Source organism: Lepisma saccharinum, chromosome 6 (genome assembly GCF_977018435.1).
Source record: "Lepisma saccharinum chromosome 6, izLepSacc3.1, whole genome shotgun sequence".
In the NCBI taxonomy this organism is placed as follows: Eukaryota; Metazoa; Arthropoda; class Insecta; order Zygentoma; family Lepismatidae; genus Lepisma; species Lepisma saccharinum.
Genome location: NC_139234.1, coordinates 41,915,405 through 41,934,392, shown reverse-complemented (window position 1 = coordinate 41,934,392; position 18,988 = coordinate 41,915,405). Strand labels below are relative to the sequence as shown.

General features: G+C 37.5%; 1 protein-coding gene across 2 annotated transcripts; it reads right to left on the bottom strand.

Annotated features, from left to right (window-relative positions):
* Positions 1-888: 888 nt before the first annotated feature.
* LOC145989365 (uncharacterized) lies at positions 889-16,579 on the bottom strand. Of its 2 annotated transcripts, none has more exons than XM_083124705.1 (2): positions 16,059-16,579; positions 889-1,415 (listed from the first exon to the last, which is right to left on the bottom strand). In XM_083124705.1, the coding sequence occupies exons 1-2, from the start codon at positions 16,546-16,548 to the stop codon at positions 1,126-1,128; spliced, it is 780 nt and encodes a 259-aa protein (XP_082980831.1). In that variant the 5' UTR covers positions 16,549-16,579; the 3' UTR covers positions 889-1,125. The 2 variants fall into 2 exon arrangements, with proteins under 2 accessions (XP_082980831.1, XP_082980830.1); XM_083124704.1 differs by lacking the exon at positions 889-1,415 and adding an exon at positions 8,870-9,789.
* Between the last annotated feature and the right edge of the window lie 2,409 nt (positions 16,580-18,988).

Here is an 18,988-nt window from a genome sequence, read left to right as displayed (position 1 = left end):
TGAGTTATTCACTGACTGACGATACATAAAATATTCAATTTCAAAATGCATGAAGTATTTTCGCTTCATTGCACATAACCAATCCTCAATACATGTGCTATTAGTTAAATATTTGAAATACGCCAATTACTTAATAAGCCATTCAATGTCTAAGACCCTTACTAAAATGTACATGCAATTAACTGCATGTTATGTATTTCAAAAACTAACTTTTAAGTTTTGTTGCTTTTTTACAATTAAATAAGTAAAATTGTAGATTTTACAAGGTCTACAAATGGTAAATTTGGTATGCCATCTATACAAAATAATTTAATTGCTCTTCCTGACTTGCATAAAGTTTTAGTGCCAAGCATTGTAAAGAAGCATAAATAACTACAGTATAATTAACTAATAATATAGTAATAAATAATATAGTAATAAATAATATATATGTATCATCTATTATATAGGCTAAGGAACAAATTATTTTAGGAATGCATGACTAATTGTTATTACTACAGTAAATTTCGAAGCAATGAAAGAAATCGTTTTACAACGTAAACTAATAAATTATCATACTTGAAATCGTGTTACTGTGAAAATACTACGTTAATACACTGTGTTTAGTGCACGCTAATATGTATGCCAATATAATTACATGAATTTGTACCAATTAGTATAAAAATATATTTTTGTTGTATTTATCTTAGACAGTTTCTCAAGCAAATACTATTATATCTTATAAAATTATAGTAAGATGTTATATGCGGGTAAACAATGTTAAAGCCAGTTGTATTTCATTATGTAATCATAAATTACGTATGTGCAATTTTAATTGTATTACTACCCCCCACATTGGCACAAATGAAAATTAACCTTAGATGTACGGTAAAAGCAGTACTATAACTTCCATTATTGTGAATCAGTATCCCTAATAATTTTAAAGTATTTTAGTTATTAATTAATCAGATAAGCCATAGAGAAATATCAAACAATTAGAAAATAAGAATCTTCTGGTTTAATGTACGCTAATGTTTATCGCTGTGAAAAATGAATGTGATTAAATCTTCCAGAATCAACATGATATCTTCTTCGGTCAATGGTCGTCGTCACTGAATACAAAATTGGCAAATGGCGCCATCTTATTTACTGCACAGGATTTTGCCACTCATAAGGGTATTGTGGGTACGGTGTCATTATTCTATCATCTGCATCATGTTCGTGGCTGCTGTGGCTATGATGATGAATGACGTGCTTCTTCTTCTCGGATGAGAACAGCTTCTTGAGGTACCCAATTGAAGCCAGGACGAGGGCAACTTTGGCTACTATTATACCTTTTATACCCAGCATTTTAGCCGCAAAGACGCACATAGCCAATACGGAGTATCCAAACATACCGGCAATGAGAATTCCTCCGCCGCCACCCTTCTTACCACCTGATAAGACAAATAATAATTTTTGTTAATGCTTAAACAGGGAAGCTAGAAGATTACTTGACTAAAAATAAAGTCATCAACATATTTGTAGTTCTTACCTTGAAGCGGTGACTCTAGTGCTGAATGTGAGTGAAAAAAGCTCAACACTTTTTAAGATAAAGGAATGGACTGGTAAGGAACGTTATCTTCCAATGGTATCGTCACAATCCAGAAATGTCCGTTACTGTACTTATTGTCCTCCCTTTATGCCAAATCTTGGAGTGAGAGTGCGAGAATTCGTTGTTATTACATATTTGCAAATAAATAGATATTGAAGTCCGATATTACCTTCTGACTAATTCCTTATACTCTTCGTGATGATTCAAATATCAAAGGACCTTTCTGCTACATAGGGTATCCCCATGAGCATTGCCATAAATTATTGTAGGAGGGTTTAGTTCATTGATAAAACTTGGATACTAGAAACTAGAAAAGCTAGAACCTCTAACGAGAAACTAATTTTTGGATTTTTTTAAACTATGGAACCATTTGTGCCTTGGATTAAATTGTACAATATGAAAATACAATCTTTTCCTTGTATTTTACACTCCATTTGTTCTTCGATGCAAGGCAGTTTTCACTATAGCTATTCTGTTCGAAAATTAACTTTATTTCTGTCATTAACAGTAAAAAAATAATCCTTCTAGTTTTTGTAACTTTAAATGAAAGATGCCTCTGGGTGAGGTCGACGCAGAAGTTCAACCCCTGTCTTCCTCCAGATGTCCATTGTTCCAGAAAGTTAAAAGAAAAAGTTCAAGTGCTGAAATCTGGTGCACAGTGACTGGGAAACGCTCCATGCGACCATTGTTCACACTGTCCTAAGCTTCCAAAGGGTTATTCACATGTACAGGGGCACATTGAACAATGCTGTACCTGCATCAACTCAAAGTACTAGTTGCTGTTACTTCAGCGCAACATTTGCACCTGGTGGTGAAAATTTGAACTATTTTTTTCATCAGCCTCCCAAGGTTTCCACAGCCCTATACTAAGTTTCAGCGCAATCAGTTGCTTCGAACGGACGCCAGAGGGCTCTGGTTAGGGCAACTTTAATTGTCGCGACCCGGTACTTTACCTCAGAACGTAACTAGTAATGTTATGTAGGGGGTTATAAAGTAAATCGTATGTAAATATCTCAGGAACATGTAATCTCTTCATGTGGCCGTAAGAGAGCCATTTAATGTGGACATTTCTAACAATTGTGGTTTCTTAGACATTTTATTAATATATATATTGTTATCAGAGACGAAAAAACGAATACGTCTATTCAACAGCCCTTCGGTATATAGGGCAGGAAATCGTTCTAGCTATTATACTTTCAGATTCTTTCATTTGTTAAGTGTTCTCTGTACAATGAGCAGGGATTCCACTATAACCTCTAGACTTTCAGATCTTACACCTTACGCTTCACATCAGCAGAGGACGCACTTGATAAAATATCCCTTTGCCCTCATTCATCCTGTAGGGTAGACCGGGGTAAATCGGGTCACAGGGTAAATCGGATGGTTTTTATAGTTACGCGCTTATAACTGGCAATTCATTCCAGTATCAACATAATGCTCCCACCAGTTAAGGTTGTTGTTGGTGCCACTCTCTAACAGGTTGTGAAAAACCAGCCTATCTAAGTTTTATGTGTTCAAACTTAAGCTTTTTAATGCACTTGTTATAGTTTTTTTTTTCAAAGTTCAACGAGCCAGGGGTACTGGGTTCGAATCCTGGCCTGGGCATGGATGTTTGTGAGTGTCCAATCATCAATTTCATCATATCATCACTCATCTCCATGTTCGAAAATTAGTCAAAAAGTGGCACAAAAGGCGAATTAAAATAAAGCAAATGAATCAATCAAATATGATTATTATGCTGACCTGTCTCTCTTGATTGATTGATTTGCTTTAGTTTACTTTGCTCTTTGTGCCACTTTTGGCTAATTTGCGATGATGGGGATGAGTGATGATGTGATAAAATTGATGAATGCGCTCACAAACATCCATGCCATCCATGCCCAGGCTAGGATTCGAACCCAGTACCCCTCGTGTCGTAGCGCGATGTGGTATCTCTTGTATGGTATCAGTATGTACTGACTGCATTTGTTAAACAATGTAATTTGGGGTAATTCTGGTCTCTTTTAGCGGGGTAAATTGGTTCATTCATTTTTTTTACTACAGAATTATTTATTCATATTTTTGGTCTTAAGTTTCTTTTCCACTCTCCCCCTCCCCTCCCTATCTCTCTCTCTCTGTCTCTCTCTCTTTCTTTTCCGTCTCCCTCTCTTCCTCCTCCCCTCCCCCGTCCTCCTTGTTTCCTTCTTTCTTTATGAGGGAGAAAGAGAGAGAAAGAGGGAAGATACTGTTCTCCCTCCTTTTTCTTTATTTCTTGAGAGGGGTTGGGGGAGAAAGAAAGAGAAGTAGAAACATGTTCTTTCTTTCTTTCATTCTTTCTATATTGAGAATAGAGGAAGTGAGAGAATGAGATAGAGAGAGAGAGAGAGAGAGAGAGAGAGAGAGAGAGAGAGCTCCTCTCCCACCCCCACCCACCTCTCTCTCTCTCTCTATCTCATTCTCTCTATCTCTCTTTCTTCTTCCTTCTTCTCTCCTCTTCCTCGGGAGAGGAGAGGGGGAGAGACAGAGAGAGAGAGAGAGAGAGAGTAGCGGGGAGGGGGAGAAAGAAGAAGAAGCTTTCCATCATATTAAAATATCACTTGTCCAGAAGAGAACTGTGGAATATGTGTTAGTTTTGGCACATGGTAAGAGGATTGTTTGTCATTTGTCATTCAAGTGTTTTAATTTTTTTTATCAGTCCATTATTAACACGAAATATTGCTTAAGTGAATACATTTTATTAATACCTGTTTTTTTTTTTTTAACTTCAACATCTCTTCGTCCTAGTTAATGTAGGGACTACAGTGCTGCATCGAGGCTTTTTTGCTCAATCGTCTAAGAGTTCGCACGGATGACGCTAGATGGCTTACGGAATTTACTGTTTATTCGCTCGAGCGAATAACGCTCGAACAGGCAAACGATCGGTATACGCTCGAAGCCCAGTAGTTCACGTACGACAGTAATTTGTCTGTAGTAGTGGACATTCAAATATGCTTCATGAAGTGAAAGACGAAGTGAAATTGAAGCTGAAGTGAACATAGTCATCATCTCCATGTTAACATGTAATTCAGTCTATCTTACCAATACATAGCAATATATGAAAATGAATAGATGATTATGGGCTGAAACTACCAGGATTAATTTTACACATATTTGTACGATTATTGTCACATTGAAATGATATTTGATATTCTATGTATTCGAGCGAATCACGCCGGAGCATGTATTTTTCCAAGTAATTTTATTCTACGATAAGAAATGGAGGAATGAGGGCAATAAACACAGAACTATACCAGATTCCAGAGAAGCAGTTGATGAAGAGTGGAAGGAGAAAGAAGAATTACTTTGCAACTTTTGCAAAATAACATATAGTAATACAAGAAGTCAGAAGGTAGGTGACTAAATTCAATGTCTGGAATTTAGAGTGTGGCATCACGAACATTGCGTTAATGCCTTTGGTCTCAAACAGTTTGTATGTGGAATATGTATGTGCAAACAATAAAATAGCTGTGTGACTCGGTTTACCCCAGCGCTGATCCGTCGGGTCATAACAGACTTTTGTTCAACATGTGTTATAATGGGTTATAAATTAAGGTTACATGAATACTTCGAAGTCTACTTTTTGTATTGACTATATAGTTTGTACAAGAAAATATAATTTTCACCATGATAAACAATTGTTTTGAACAAGTGAATTGATTTCCCCCGGTCTACCATAGTCGATAGTGTCGAGTGTATAATACTCGTTGGCGAAAGGTCAGTGGTAAAGGGCAATAGATCCAGATGAATATCAGTAATTCTGACACTGAAGCTGTGGCGCTAGCGTCAAATATGCAATCTTCTTTGGTTAGGAAACCCAAATGGCTCTGTAAAAGGGGAAAGTGTGTGACCATAGGCGTAGCTAGAACTTTATATTTGGGTGTGCACAAAGAAAAAAATGAGGTCTTGTACCTTTTTAATAGCATATTTTGCAACACAATCGCTTGGCTCTTTAACTGAACTGATGTTTGTAAAGGTATATAAATTCACTAAATGACAGTGTTGAAAATTTCTGAATATATGTAGTAGAAAAAAATCAAATTGCATAGAAATTACACACACAAAAAATGTTCATAAATGTTACAAACAAATACATCAAAATACACGTCATCTATAACAAGAGACGTCTGTCAAGAGGTACAATGTTCTTAAACTCATCAATAACTTCATTTACATCAATAGACTAAGCTTTTTCCTGTTCAACAAATAGCAAGAGCAGGGCTTCCAATCTATCCTGCATCTGAGTTGCTCTTAATTTAGTTTAAACTTCGGAAAGCTTGGAGAAAGCTGTCTCTCACACGTGCAGCTTGTGACAGGTATAGAAGAAAAACACTGCAGTACAGAGTGAATGCAGTAAATATCTTCCTTCTCCAATGACATAAAAAAATCGAAAAACTACAGACACTCGTTTCATCAGCGATAATGCACACGTTTGTACCAAGTAATGACATTTTCAACTTCTTACAAACTGCCACTTATTTTCTCTCTTATTGAAATATCTGTCTTTAATTCTCTTTGATAAAGCAGCCCATTAGGGTGTGCCTAGGCACACCCGGCACACCCCGTAGCTACGCCTATGTGTGTGACTAGCACAAAGGTTGGAAAGTTGGATTCTTTGGTACTTTTGTTATTTTACGTCACTTTTCTGCATCTTAAATCTATTCGCACCCATGAATGACAATTGGATGATAGGAAAGATATGAAGAATACTCGCAAGACAGGACTCGAACGTGGAACACTCGCTCGGCTACCGATGTGGCGAATGTTGTCTTTTGTTGTAACTCGTTTCCTAATGCGACACTGATTATACGTATATATATTAAGTTATAATTTATGATGATTACTTATAGCGCTACATAATATTGGAAGCATAAATGTAGGTAGTACATAACCTTATTTTTATCATTATCTACACACTGTATACATAGTAACACATTCTACAATTTTTAAAATTTTAAATTCTAAAACACTACATGAATACATGGTACATTTTAAATTTCCTTGCATTACTCTCGACAAAATAAGAATATAAACATTAACTTATAAATGGTTTATTTCATTTTCTTATTGCTTATATATGTACATAAACATATTAAATAAATTAATTAATGTTAATTACGGAAAGGAGTATGTATTTTGACTAGATTTTCCCAACCAATTTGTTATTGCATTCAGAAATGAGAAAGAAATAAGACTTTACTATGTATTTAGTAATATTTGTAACTGTGGTCAACAATGAACAAACACATACCCAGCGGGATATATATTGAGATAATTCTAAGCCCTTCCATTGCAAAACAAAATAATAATAGTATACGTTAATTGGACTATTACAAAGTACGGAGTATTATAAATCATATTAGGAAATCCCATTCTTTTTGACAGCATCGGCTCAAGGTGTTAATTTCATATCATACCTTGCAGATTGTAAATGTGTTACTATCTCTCCAGGGCATTGTATTGTGGTAGTAATAATATTGATTTTATCACCTGATTTTAGTATTCTTGCTCGAAGCACTATGTATGTAGAGTAAGATTATTTCCATAACATGTTCGCTGTTCTGTAATTACAGCCTGTGGGCGAGTCATAACTCCCCAAACCTCCAATCAGAGTGTGAGCCTCTGACGTCATCTCAGTCCAGCACCTATCGCTAACTCTCTTGCTCACGTTCTTCACTGTTGATAGACTCGCTAACTGGACTCGCGCAGTCGTCTGGAGATGTTTCGAAAATGATCTCACTATATCTCATTTTGTTTACTTCAAGCAAAGTCTATTGAAATATAATTGTACTGCAACACACGATAATGCATTAAATTGTTCCTCATAATTACGTTCTTTTAATTGTAAACCACATTGCAGTCAAGAAACAAGAGAATTAATGAACAGATATATATATATATATATATATATATATATATATATATATATATTGAAATCATGTGTTGAACATACGTATATTTTATTTTCAAGGCCAGAAAAGTTTCAGTTTTGCCTAAAAGGAGGAAAGATTAACGACAAGTAACATAAAGGAGTTACTTATGTTCTCTAGGTTTCCAATTTAATCATTGTTTCTTATATCCAATATTTACTTAATGTAACTTTTTACTTCGATTTTCTTAAGGCTGTGGAACTTGTATGTAGGATGAAGTATTTATGAAATAATATAATTAGCGACATCTAAACTTCATTACTATCATACAGGATGAAAAATATTAAGGTTAATTCTGTTAACTAAACTGACAAACGGATTTATTGATTGAAATTAATCAGAAACCTTATCAAAATTCTTTACGGGCGGCTTTAATTATAATTACTGGAGGCGTGGTTTAACATATTAAAAAACATTGTGAAATATTAAAGTATTTTTATTGTAAAACGACATGAATAAAACTGATTAAAATACAGAAAATCGGAATTTAGTTATGCATGTCAGATTTACTACATCTGGCAATTAAATATTTTGTTTAGTGAGCTTACATTTATGTTGAAATTTAATATGAAACAATAATATGCAATTAAAATTGTTATTTTTATCAGGTGTAGCGAATTCAATGCATAACATAAAACAGACAATAGTAGCTACTTGCGTTTAATATTGTTAGGTGTCAGCGTTGCCAGTTAAATAATATGTTTTATTATTAGCTTGAAATCCTAAAGGTAGGCTTTATATATTAAGAAATAAAATAAAGATATAATGCTCTAATAAAATGTAAGGTTAAATGTTCATATTAATACTTGCAACTGACTTTTATTCCTATGCACAATCAGTTTCTTGCAGATGGTTCCTCTCGTATACGGATTACGTAGTTAGTAATGTTTGAATTTAAAGTTGTCGGTGAATGTTGGTTGATGTACCACATGTTGTAAACAATGTATTTTCATCTCATTAAGATTGTATTATTGTAAGAAAGTTAGGGTATATTTTGTTATATTGATACTTTTAATGAGAATGCAAGGTCAGCGTAATAAAAATGGGACACCTACATTCTGAAATGTTTGCTTTCCTGCAATCCTAAGTCTACGGCGATAAAGTGGATTTTAATAGGAAACGTTCAATGGCAACTTCTACCACCGCCGTAGAGTTAGGCAACACACATAACGCCTTGCAGAGCAGCGAGTATTTTAGAATATGGGTGTTTCATTTTTATTGCCGCTGACTGTACCGGTCAATAATATGTAAGACCTGTAACTGTTCGAATCTAGTGTCAATCAGTAATCACATACTTTCTTGCACTGCTACATTCAAACGCAATTCATCAGATCCTTCTAGACATATTCGTTAGAAGCGTACAAGGTATGTAAGATACGTTCTCAGACACTATACAAGGTGACCATAAAGTTCCATTCCATAGAGCTGTCTTGTCAACAGTGCTTTTTATGCCCTTCCTGTTCGCCATTGTCTGAAAATAAAGTGAGCAGCACGTTTCCCAAACTTGCCCCTCCCATGAACTTTTTCTATGGGGCACATGAAACAATGTATTAGGTGAAAACATGCGCCATATTCTGGGACGTATCTACGAGACATGGACTTAAATAGACGATAATGTGTTGATAATGCTTGCCAGGGTACGTCTATACTTCCATAAGAGGTCTAGAGAACATATAGCTATAATCGTTACTTACAATGGAATGGGACCTTATAGTCACCCTGTATATTTCAACATGAAGTATTAAAGGCCAAGAATGAAAAGTTGCACTGTTTTTGAGACAGTACCAGAAAAAGACATGCACTCTGAATAAAACTTTCCCATTTGGTCCGTTTCTCTTGTGCCTGCGGTACTTGAGGCAACAAATGTCGAACATATTAGTCTTCTTAAGTTGAACTGAATTACTCATCTGTTTTAAATGCATTTTTCATGCATTTTTATAATAAATATTAGCACTTAAATTAATGAATTTTACTGCTATTGTTCTTCCCACTCATAAGGGCTCTGCGAATATGTGTACAGCCTGTCTGCAAAGTCACCTCCTTCATCGTGGAAATCGTGGCTGTCATGATGATGATGGATGATGTGTTTCTTCTTCTTGTGATGCATGATCTTCTTCAGGAACGAGATTATACTGAGCACCAGAGAAATCTTACCGACCAACAGAGCCTTCATGGCCAGAAGCTTAGCACCAGCAACTCCAATGGCGAGAAGCATGTAGCCGAACATTCCAATCACCAAGAATCCTCCTCCTTGACCTCCTTTCTTGCTGCCTAGAATGTTAAAACTTCATGAACAACCTCCATCAAGAGTCCACTTGTAAACCGGTGCCGTGAGGGGGTGCTTCTCCTTGTCTTTCTGCTGTGGTGCACGGGTGTTACTGTGCATGTGGTTTGGTTCTTCTGTGTTGCTTTAGCTTAGGTGATGTGATTCTTGTTTGTTTTTTTAAATTATTTTTTTAACAACTTCTGTGCATCGTGATCTTAATAAGTAATGTATTATGAAGTCCTGTGACGCAATTGACATTGGTCAGTACTAGTTTTCACTAATTTTCACAGTACCACCTGGTGTTATTCTAAGATGCACTACGGTGCTAACATAATGTGCAGATTTCACTTACTCATAATCGTTTATTATTGTATATCACAATTTTTGTGCATTGTGATCTTGACAAATAATTATTCAGCAAGTACTTGGACGAAAATAACACTGTTCAATACTATTTTCACTAATTTTCACTGTGCCATTGTGTTGTTATTCTAAGATGCACTACTGTGCAAACATATTGTGCAGATGCCATTTTCCACATGTATTGTTTATGAACCAACTCGTTTAATAAAATCTTAACATCATTACACCAACCACTCAAATGTATTTCCTAATATCTAACAATAATATATTCCACTGTTATAAGTTACTGAATATTTCATTATTCCTCTCAAAATAAATAGGTGATTGGATTAATTGATTCTATTGAGTTTAACATATACGTAGGGAATCTAGGTATACGAGTGTACATTTGAGGATGTGAAACTACTTAATCTCATTTATTTCAACACGTACTACTTCTGATACTACTTCTGAGCTCTCTTCATTCAAATGTTGAAGTGGAACAACTGGAGATTTTTTTTCTTGAAGCAATGAAATTTTAGAGTAAACCAAATTTACCGTTGCTATTTTGGAAGGAACTTTTGTTTCCAAGGTTACTCTATCCGCAGACAGGTTAATCGGAACTGGACCTACAGTTTAAAGCAGAATCCGAAACAGTATGTGTCTCCACCTTGTATCGGACCCAAGAAACCTTGATTGCAAGGCGTTCGATCTTACCACTGCTCCACCGTGGAGGCTATATAGGCATCTGTAGAAAGGAAAACACTTGAGCACTGCTGTTACAGACATGGCAAGTTAACGGGAAACTCCATGAGGCCTTAAAAAGATCGCTTCGCGGGCTTGCAGCAGACAACAATATGGGGTGTGTCTGCGAGAACCAATCAGGTCCGCGAATGAGCGAGCCCTGTTGCCACAGCTAGCTGGCTGCACCCTTCTGGAAGGGTGAGTGACCTCTGCCTCTTGCTACCTCGGCCTGTTTGTTCGGCTGAGGAGCAGACGACGCGAGAGTATCGGCAACAGTGTGCGAGCGACGTCTGCTGTTAGCCCGCGAAGCGCTCTTTCTAAGGCCTCCTGCAGTATAATCGTGGATGAAAACAAATGTGGAATGCACAACACATCCGGAATGTTACGCAACACTCAGTTCTGGTTTAGTGCCTTTCTTTGCTTAAAATCTAGCAAGCAGCACCCAGTGTTCCCAATGCGTACCAGAGCGAAAAAGTAAAACATGTAAACGCAAAAACACGCAAAACCGAGGGGGGGGGGGGAATACCAAGCTACGGAACGTTTTTAATTAGAAAATTTACCGCTAAAATTAAAAACATTTAAAAATGCATTGTGTTAATTTCTAACATTAGCACAATGCGCTTGACAACTTTTGTTGTGTCCTTGCTATGAAAATCTAAAATTTTACTTAAAGGCCAAGGTCTTTTATACAATTTGACTCCTACATTTCCCTATAATGTAACCTTACTAATGCTAATTCTCGAATCTTTAAATTTTTCTGTTCTGCTTACATCTTCTTCCATCTTAAACTAAATAAAGTCTGATGTAAAGAATATTTTCTTAATTATATAATTTCAAATCCAAACTGTGTGGCGGCGGGGTATTTAGCTCAGAGCGCTACGACGCCAGGAGACCGGTTTAGAATCCTGACCTGAGCATGGATGTTCGTAGGGAAAGTCTTTTTCATCAATTTCACCATATCATCACTCATCTTCTGACAAGCCCCTCAAAACAAATCCAATAATCAATAAATCTAATATCAGAATCCTACCCTACATGCAATTTCTACCTATTTTATCTTCACTAAAACTCTTTACTTAGGCTATCGTTCATGTCTTATTCACAATTCCGTCATATTTTCCTATGCAATGTTGTTCTACTATCCTACCTAATTATTCTTCACAAGGTCTCCCGAGTATACTGCTCTACCGAGAAAAGAGAAACCTTCTGGAGCTGAATTTTCAACCCTGGCGAGCGAAGGGAGCGTGGGTGATGCAGTCAGCTGCTTTCCATGCATTCCCACCTCTGCGTTGCCAAAAATGTACGGTGTTGTTCAACACGCCATCGTCATATTTCTTCGGTGCCAAGTGTTGTCAGGAAGGGGAAAACTGTGCACAGAAAAACAATAGTGGGGCGTTATGAATATGGCAGCACGGGGCCACTTAGCCTCACAAACAAAGGAGACTTTTGCTTCTGCGATGACTACGAAAGAAGTAAAAAAAATGACTGCTCACTTTATTTCGGGAATATACAGCGGTCTTTCTCTTCTTGGTACGACTATACGTCTCTGTCACCTTACTTCCTATTTCCTGAAGTCCTAAACATTTCCTTCTTGAATTATTCCTGATTCTCTTTAGTTTGAACGGTTAGCATGAATGTTGATCATACTCTTCCATTATGGTATTTCTAATTTCCATCTGTCTCCCCACATATTCTCCTATCCATTTTGCATAAATTTTTCTCCACCGTTAAAGAGGTGTACCATTTCGTCCTTAAACATTTCGTTTTGGCGATTTACTTACAGCAAAGATTTTTTAAAATATGAGGCAATGCACAACTTAATAATAATATTTGTCACGTAGTGCCAACATTTTAACATTCTCACTGACCAGTTGCTAGGAACATGCTAACGAGGGAGTATCGACAATAAAGCTACCCTGAAATATGCTTAGGTAGTGAGTCCTTGTGGAAATATTCAAAAGTCGCACTAGTTTAACCCGTTAAACGATTTGATCGATTGATTGATTTGTTGTTTTAAGTCCACTTTGTGCACAGTAAGGCTAATCGTGACTGGACCTACAGTTTAAAGTGGGATCCGAACCACTTGTGCCTCCACCGAGTATCGAACCCGGGACCCTTTGATTACAAGGCGACGACGCTACCATTGCGCCATCGGGAAGGCCAACCTGTTAAACGAGTAATGGCAATTAGCTGTTCCTTAAGTCTGATCATGAAGGATGTGAAGTGTTCTATGACATCCCTAAAGTAGATTTTAGTGTGATGTTTCAGGTACGAAACGGAGGTACTAGGAGGTTGGTTTGTTCTCTGAAAATCGTCTACAGTTTGCATATATCACTCCTGCACGGTGGCTTCAAACTGTACTACTTCGAAAAATACAACTTAAATTTGAACAGAAAGCGACATGAGGCAACATGCATAAGATGAGTGTGCCTTAACTATTTATAAATTATGATTATGATGAGCAACAACGTCTGCAATAGAGTTTATTTTCTGCCAGAAGGACTGATCTCCCACTGGACTCCATGTGTAAACGATACATAAAGAAAACACAGCGAGTACGTTCCTGAAGTAGCTAAACAATTATTTTCACCAGGCTCACGAGTCCAGTTAATCTTCTTCTATTCGTGCGTTTCGTTACGACTTAAGTAACACAGTGAATAATACCTACAATTTTTGGTCTCATATTTAAAAAGTATTCAACAAACCATGTAATTTCCAAGGTCAACTTATTAACTTCAAATTACATTCATGCTCAAAATATCCTTTGATCCTTATGAACCTAGTCCAAACATTGCAAGTACAGTTGACAATAAATAACTGCAGATAGCACTCTCACATGAAACGATAACATCTGAGAGACACACCAAGAAAAATGTTCGGCAGTGTATCAAATTTATTAATATATTATTATGAGATATATATTTTTTAACTCTGACATAACTTTACAATTAATTTTAGTGAGATTAGTAAGTTAATATGTTTTCATATATATTGCCCCGAAGTAATGATGATAGTGAAATGTACTACCTGTAGTACAGTAGTATCAACTTGAAGATAGTGTTTTCTTTGTCACTACCGAGAGGTTCAATTCAGTGTTAGCAGCAGAGTTTTCTTTATGGAACGTTTATAAATGGTAGTCAGAAATTGTCCTTCTGTTTAAATACACTCCAGATATTTTATACATTATAATAACATAACGAAAGACGCAAAGCTCTTGTGTACGTTGATTTACTACATATTTGTCAAAATTCAAGAGAACATACTTAAACGTTTCTCCTCCCCTAAGTAGTAAATAGTAAGGTGGCTACGAAATGTCACTTATTTACTTAGAAGCTAACATGTTAGGTACAGGTCTACAGCTCGTAGAAGACGGTTTTCAGGGAACAATGTTAGTTCAAGTTACTTGCGTTTCTTACCAGGCCAATGTAATTACTTTTAATTTTAAACGTCTTGAAAGATCACAAGTTACCTTTTGATATGAACTTCTTGTTTGTTCCACAAAATACATTTGAAGAACAAAGTTTTTAAAATAATGTAGTTTTCTATTGCGGTATATACATGCACTGAAAACCTGAATACCTAGAGTGTCAAACCAGAGATGTCAACTTTATATAAAAATTGTGAGAGCAAGATTGACAACAAAAGTTTTTTAATGTATATACTTCTTGAGGAATTTTGCGACGACAGAAAGTACCTTGCCCGCCAAAGTCAGCGTATATGTGCCAAGTTCAGAGTAAGCCAAAAAAGGTGACCAAAACAGGAAATTGTACTGTAATATTGTTTTAATTGATTGCTATTGAAATTAATTAATGTTGGCATTTCTATTTTTAGAAACGATGAACACTGAAGGGACCTTATCCTGTGAGAACATTATTTCAAATGTATGTACACCATGCACTCACATTTTTACTTTATTGTTGTTGAGTTGGTGTTTTTATTTCACTTTATGCACAGTAAGGGTAATCGGTACTGAACCTACAGTTTAAAGTGGGATCAGAACAACTACTCCACCAGGTATCGAACCCGGGAACCGTTGATTACAAGTCTGCGCCATCGGGGAGGCCGTTACTTACTTTAGTTTAGTCCCACACTGTACTACAGTAAATGAAATGACAAAACTAAGGCAAATTATGATGATGCATATTTTGAAGTATATATGAGATAGGTATAGTTGCATTGATTTCTCACAATTGCCTGAATTATTTATTGTACTTGCACTAATACATAGTTTCTAGGCCTCCCCGATGGCGCAGTGGTAGCGTCGTCGCCTTGTAATCAAGGGGTCCCGGGTTCGATAGCCGGTGGAGGCACAAGTTCGGACCCCTCTTTAAATTGTAGGCCAGTCCCGATTAGCCTTTCTGTGCATAAAGTTTACTTAAAACACTAAATCAATCAATCAATCAAACATAGTCTCTAAAATGAAGGAAGTACAGAAGTTAAAAATATGCATAAGGTACTCCTCCTATCCATTTCCTTTGGTTTAGAAACATACAGTTTTGTGTCCGCCAAACTTTAATAATAAATAACGCTCCCACAGAACACTTTCCACTTGTAATACTACATGTTATCAATATAAGTAAAATTCGTGTAAAAGAAGGGAATTCATGGACCAAGGTAGGTATTCTCAGGGCATCATTTTTCTAATATTGAAACATAATAATAATTTAGTGGTTATTGCAGAAACATATTTTTAACATGTAATGTTAATTGGACATTATCCATTGTCTAGTGCTTTTTTAAAGCTAGACTTATTGTAACACTACATTTCGAGTGAGCACCTCCTCTCTGGTTTTCAGATGAACAAATGTCTTCTTGTCAGTGGTGGGAATCGAACCCGCGACAGACCTGTGATTTTACTACATATCCGATGCGCCGTGGAGTAGTTTGTTAGCTTGAAGACGAGAGAAGAGGTCCCCCTTGAAACGTATTATTAGGATAAGTATAGTTAAATCCACTAGACAATGCATAATGTCTAATTAACATTGCATGCTAATGTCACTAACATTCAGGAAATTATTATATATTTTTGAAAACATAACTGAACAGTTGGGATTGCAAAAAGCACAAGATTTAAGGTACTTAACTATCTTACCAATATTTTAGCCCTATCGAGTACTACACTGTCGTATACTAATGGGATAGAAAATTTTAGTTTAGCGAAAATAGAAATTTGTAAAATGAAGCTTACCACCAAATCCACCGCCTCCTTCCCCTCTGCCAATGGAAATATCAACCAGTCCATTGGATTTGCTGCTTCTGGACAACCTCGCGCTCAATCCAGGGAAGAGATTCAACTTCAGCGACTTCTGGCTGATGATATTGTAAAACTTGCTCACAAGGGTCATAAACAGAGATCCATCCTCGCTCCTAAGATTCCTGCCATCCACAGCTTCCAGTTCCGGATCTTTGCCTGCAGCCTTGGGGTCATTCTCCAGCACGACCCCATCCATGAGCCTGTAGGACCTCATCTGGAGAATCTTGTCCAGGTTCGACAAAACTTTATTCTTCAGGCAGTTCATGTCACCATCCACGAGACAGTCCGCCAAGCGCCTTCCAGTGTACGGCACATTGTCCTCATAGTCCTGGTACTCGCTCTCGACCTCAACTCGCCTTCCAGACTGGCTGGCGGCCGAGCACGCACCTCCTATCGCAACTACAAGCACCAACAACCTGTACATCTCGCACCACCACTGTGATGAGAAGGCACCAACAAACTGATAATCTGATTTTACGTGACAGTGCGTTATATATGAATGTGCCGTTATGGCTTTGCGGTTAAGAGGAACATCTGGAGGATGGGTGAGGAATGTATTGGGCTTGAACGTCAGACGGAAAGAAGTTCTTAATTGCCGTTTTTATGGTCACCGTGCCATGGAGATACAGAGGGAAGGGGGGTGATAAAGGGGGCGAAACGGGACGCTTTCTTCTGCATAAACTTATCAATTAGTCCATGAAATGCGAATCTGTCTGAAAAGTACATTTCACAAAGAGGAGGATTGCAAATATGATACGATATCCAGGGGAAGTCTTTTTTTCCATTTTACCTTTTTTTGTCTCTAAAAACAAGCACTTATAATTAGTTCCAGCGACCTACAAACGAAAGTGGAAACTTCCTAGTGCTTTGAAGGTAATCGCCACGCACTGGCGTACGAAGGGAGGGGGTTAATGGGGCTACAGAAAAATTGGAGAAAATCAATATTTTCAAGTGACAGCAGTAAAGAACTCGGGGGGGGGGGGGCGGCAACGTGGTAAATGCAAACTCGCATTAGAACACAATTATGCAATATCCTCCTTAACAATTCCAGTCCCTTCCGAAAGGAAATTCCAGGGTACTTTAGTGACACCAGGGATAGAATTTATATGGACCAGAGACTGTTAGATATACAAATATATTTTTATTCATTTTAATCGAAGTGTGGAATTCAATATGGCCTTACAATGGAAAAGTGGAAATTTTCATTGAGCAAGTGGCTCACCCAGATAAATAAAATGCATTAGGCATACATGGCATCAATTGTAATTCAAATACAAAGTATGATTTATTTTCTGTTACCAAAACAATGGATTACCAAACTAGGTTTACATGACATTAATTGTAATGTAAATTGTGCTTTATTTTTTGTTACTGAAACTTATTGTGTACGTTTCTATACTGCACCAGTTATAGGTCCTGAGTTATTAGCGTTTGAAAATGTTTACACTTTCCGCGCCACATTTTCATGCCTGTGTACCCACGCAAATAGACACAATTCGCGCCAAAAGTACGCTACATTTCAAAGATACCAGTTCAGTTCTGAAACCTCCTAAAGTCAAAGAACAGCTTGTATGATCTATGATGGGAAAATGTGAAGATAAGATACACGAAATAGTCTGGAAGGCATAGGCGTCTCGTGAACGCATGCGGTGCATGCTGCGCATGCTTCAATTGTGGGAAAAAGGACAGCTTGCTCTACGACGACATTCATGAACATTTCTACATTCTAATTTCTTCATATAGGAGAAGTATTTATTTTACACGAGAGCGCTCAGCTAAGCTTATATTACATTTCTTGGATCTGAAGTGAAAGAAAGTAATAATTTGTAACGACCCTGCGTGGTCGCCATATTATATTTTGTTAAGAAGAATGAATGCTATATGTCCCTCCGAGGCGTACGCTTTTAGTTTAAATGTGTTAACGGATCCACCTCTACGTATTATTTGACCCTACGTGGTCGCTGTTCTGTAAACGCTAACGGATCCACCTCTACGTTTATTAGCTTAGCTTATTATTAGACCCTGCGTGGTTGCTGTATTCAGAAAATGTTATCAATTATTGTCATATACACTGTTCAACTCGTTGTTTAGAATTACAGAGTCCTGCGAGGCTCATTATTAATTGTATTGTCTGAATGCGCACAGTTTTAGTTTATATTAACACGTGCATCTAGTAATTTTCCCATTAGTGTTTTCTTAATGTCACTTCTCGGATGTTTCTCAGTACGAAGGTTGCAATATGTAAAAAAATGAGTTAGCAACGCGTACTTGTAGTTAAAATTTTCACCACCCATGCGCCACCGCGACTATAAAACCCAGCGCAGCGAGACCGGAGCTCAGTTGGCTCCCTGATGTCAACAGGCAAACATCCAGGGTTAACTGGCCTCCCAGCCTGAGAACTAGAAGCCATCCCAGAAGGAAGGACGGAGAAAGAAGAAAGAAGAAGAAGAGCCTAGCAGCAACCTACCTACCTGGTCCACTCGCTTAGGCTGATAGGTGCCCAGGTTCTACCTGCCCGGCTTGTCTGGGAGCACCCGGACCTTCCTTTTCTAACCTGCCGTCCCTTCATAGGAGACACCGGTTGGCTTGCCAACTCCCAGCTAACGCCGGGGTGTCGCGGCATCCTTTAATCCTTTTACCCTGCGCCCGTTATTCGGGAGTACCGATTGGTTTCGGCCAATTCCCGGCTGTGGTTGGGGTACTACGCACAACCTACTCTCTTTTACAGGGGAACCCGTGACGTCAGCGGCGACCAAGGCCCTAAATAAAATTAGGTCCCCATACTCCCCCTGGCGCCTCACAGCGAGGAATAAATTGGATGTTCTCTGCCCCCCCCCTTATCTCTTGGTGAACGTGCGTGGAAC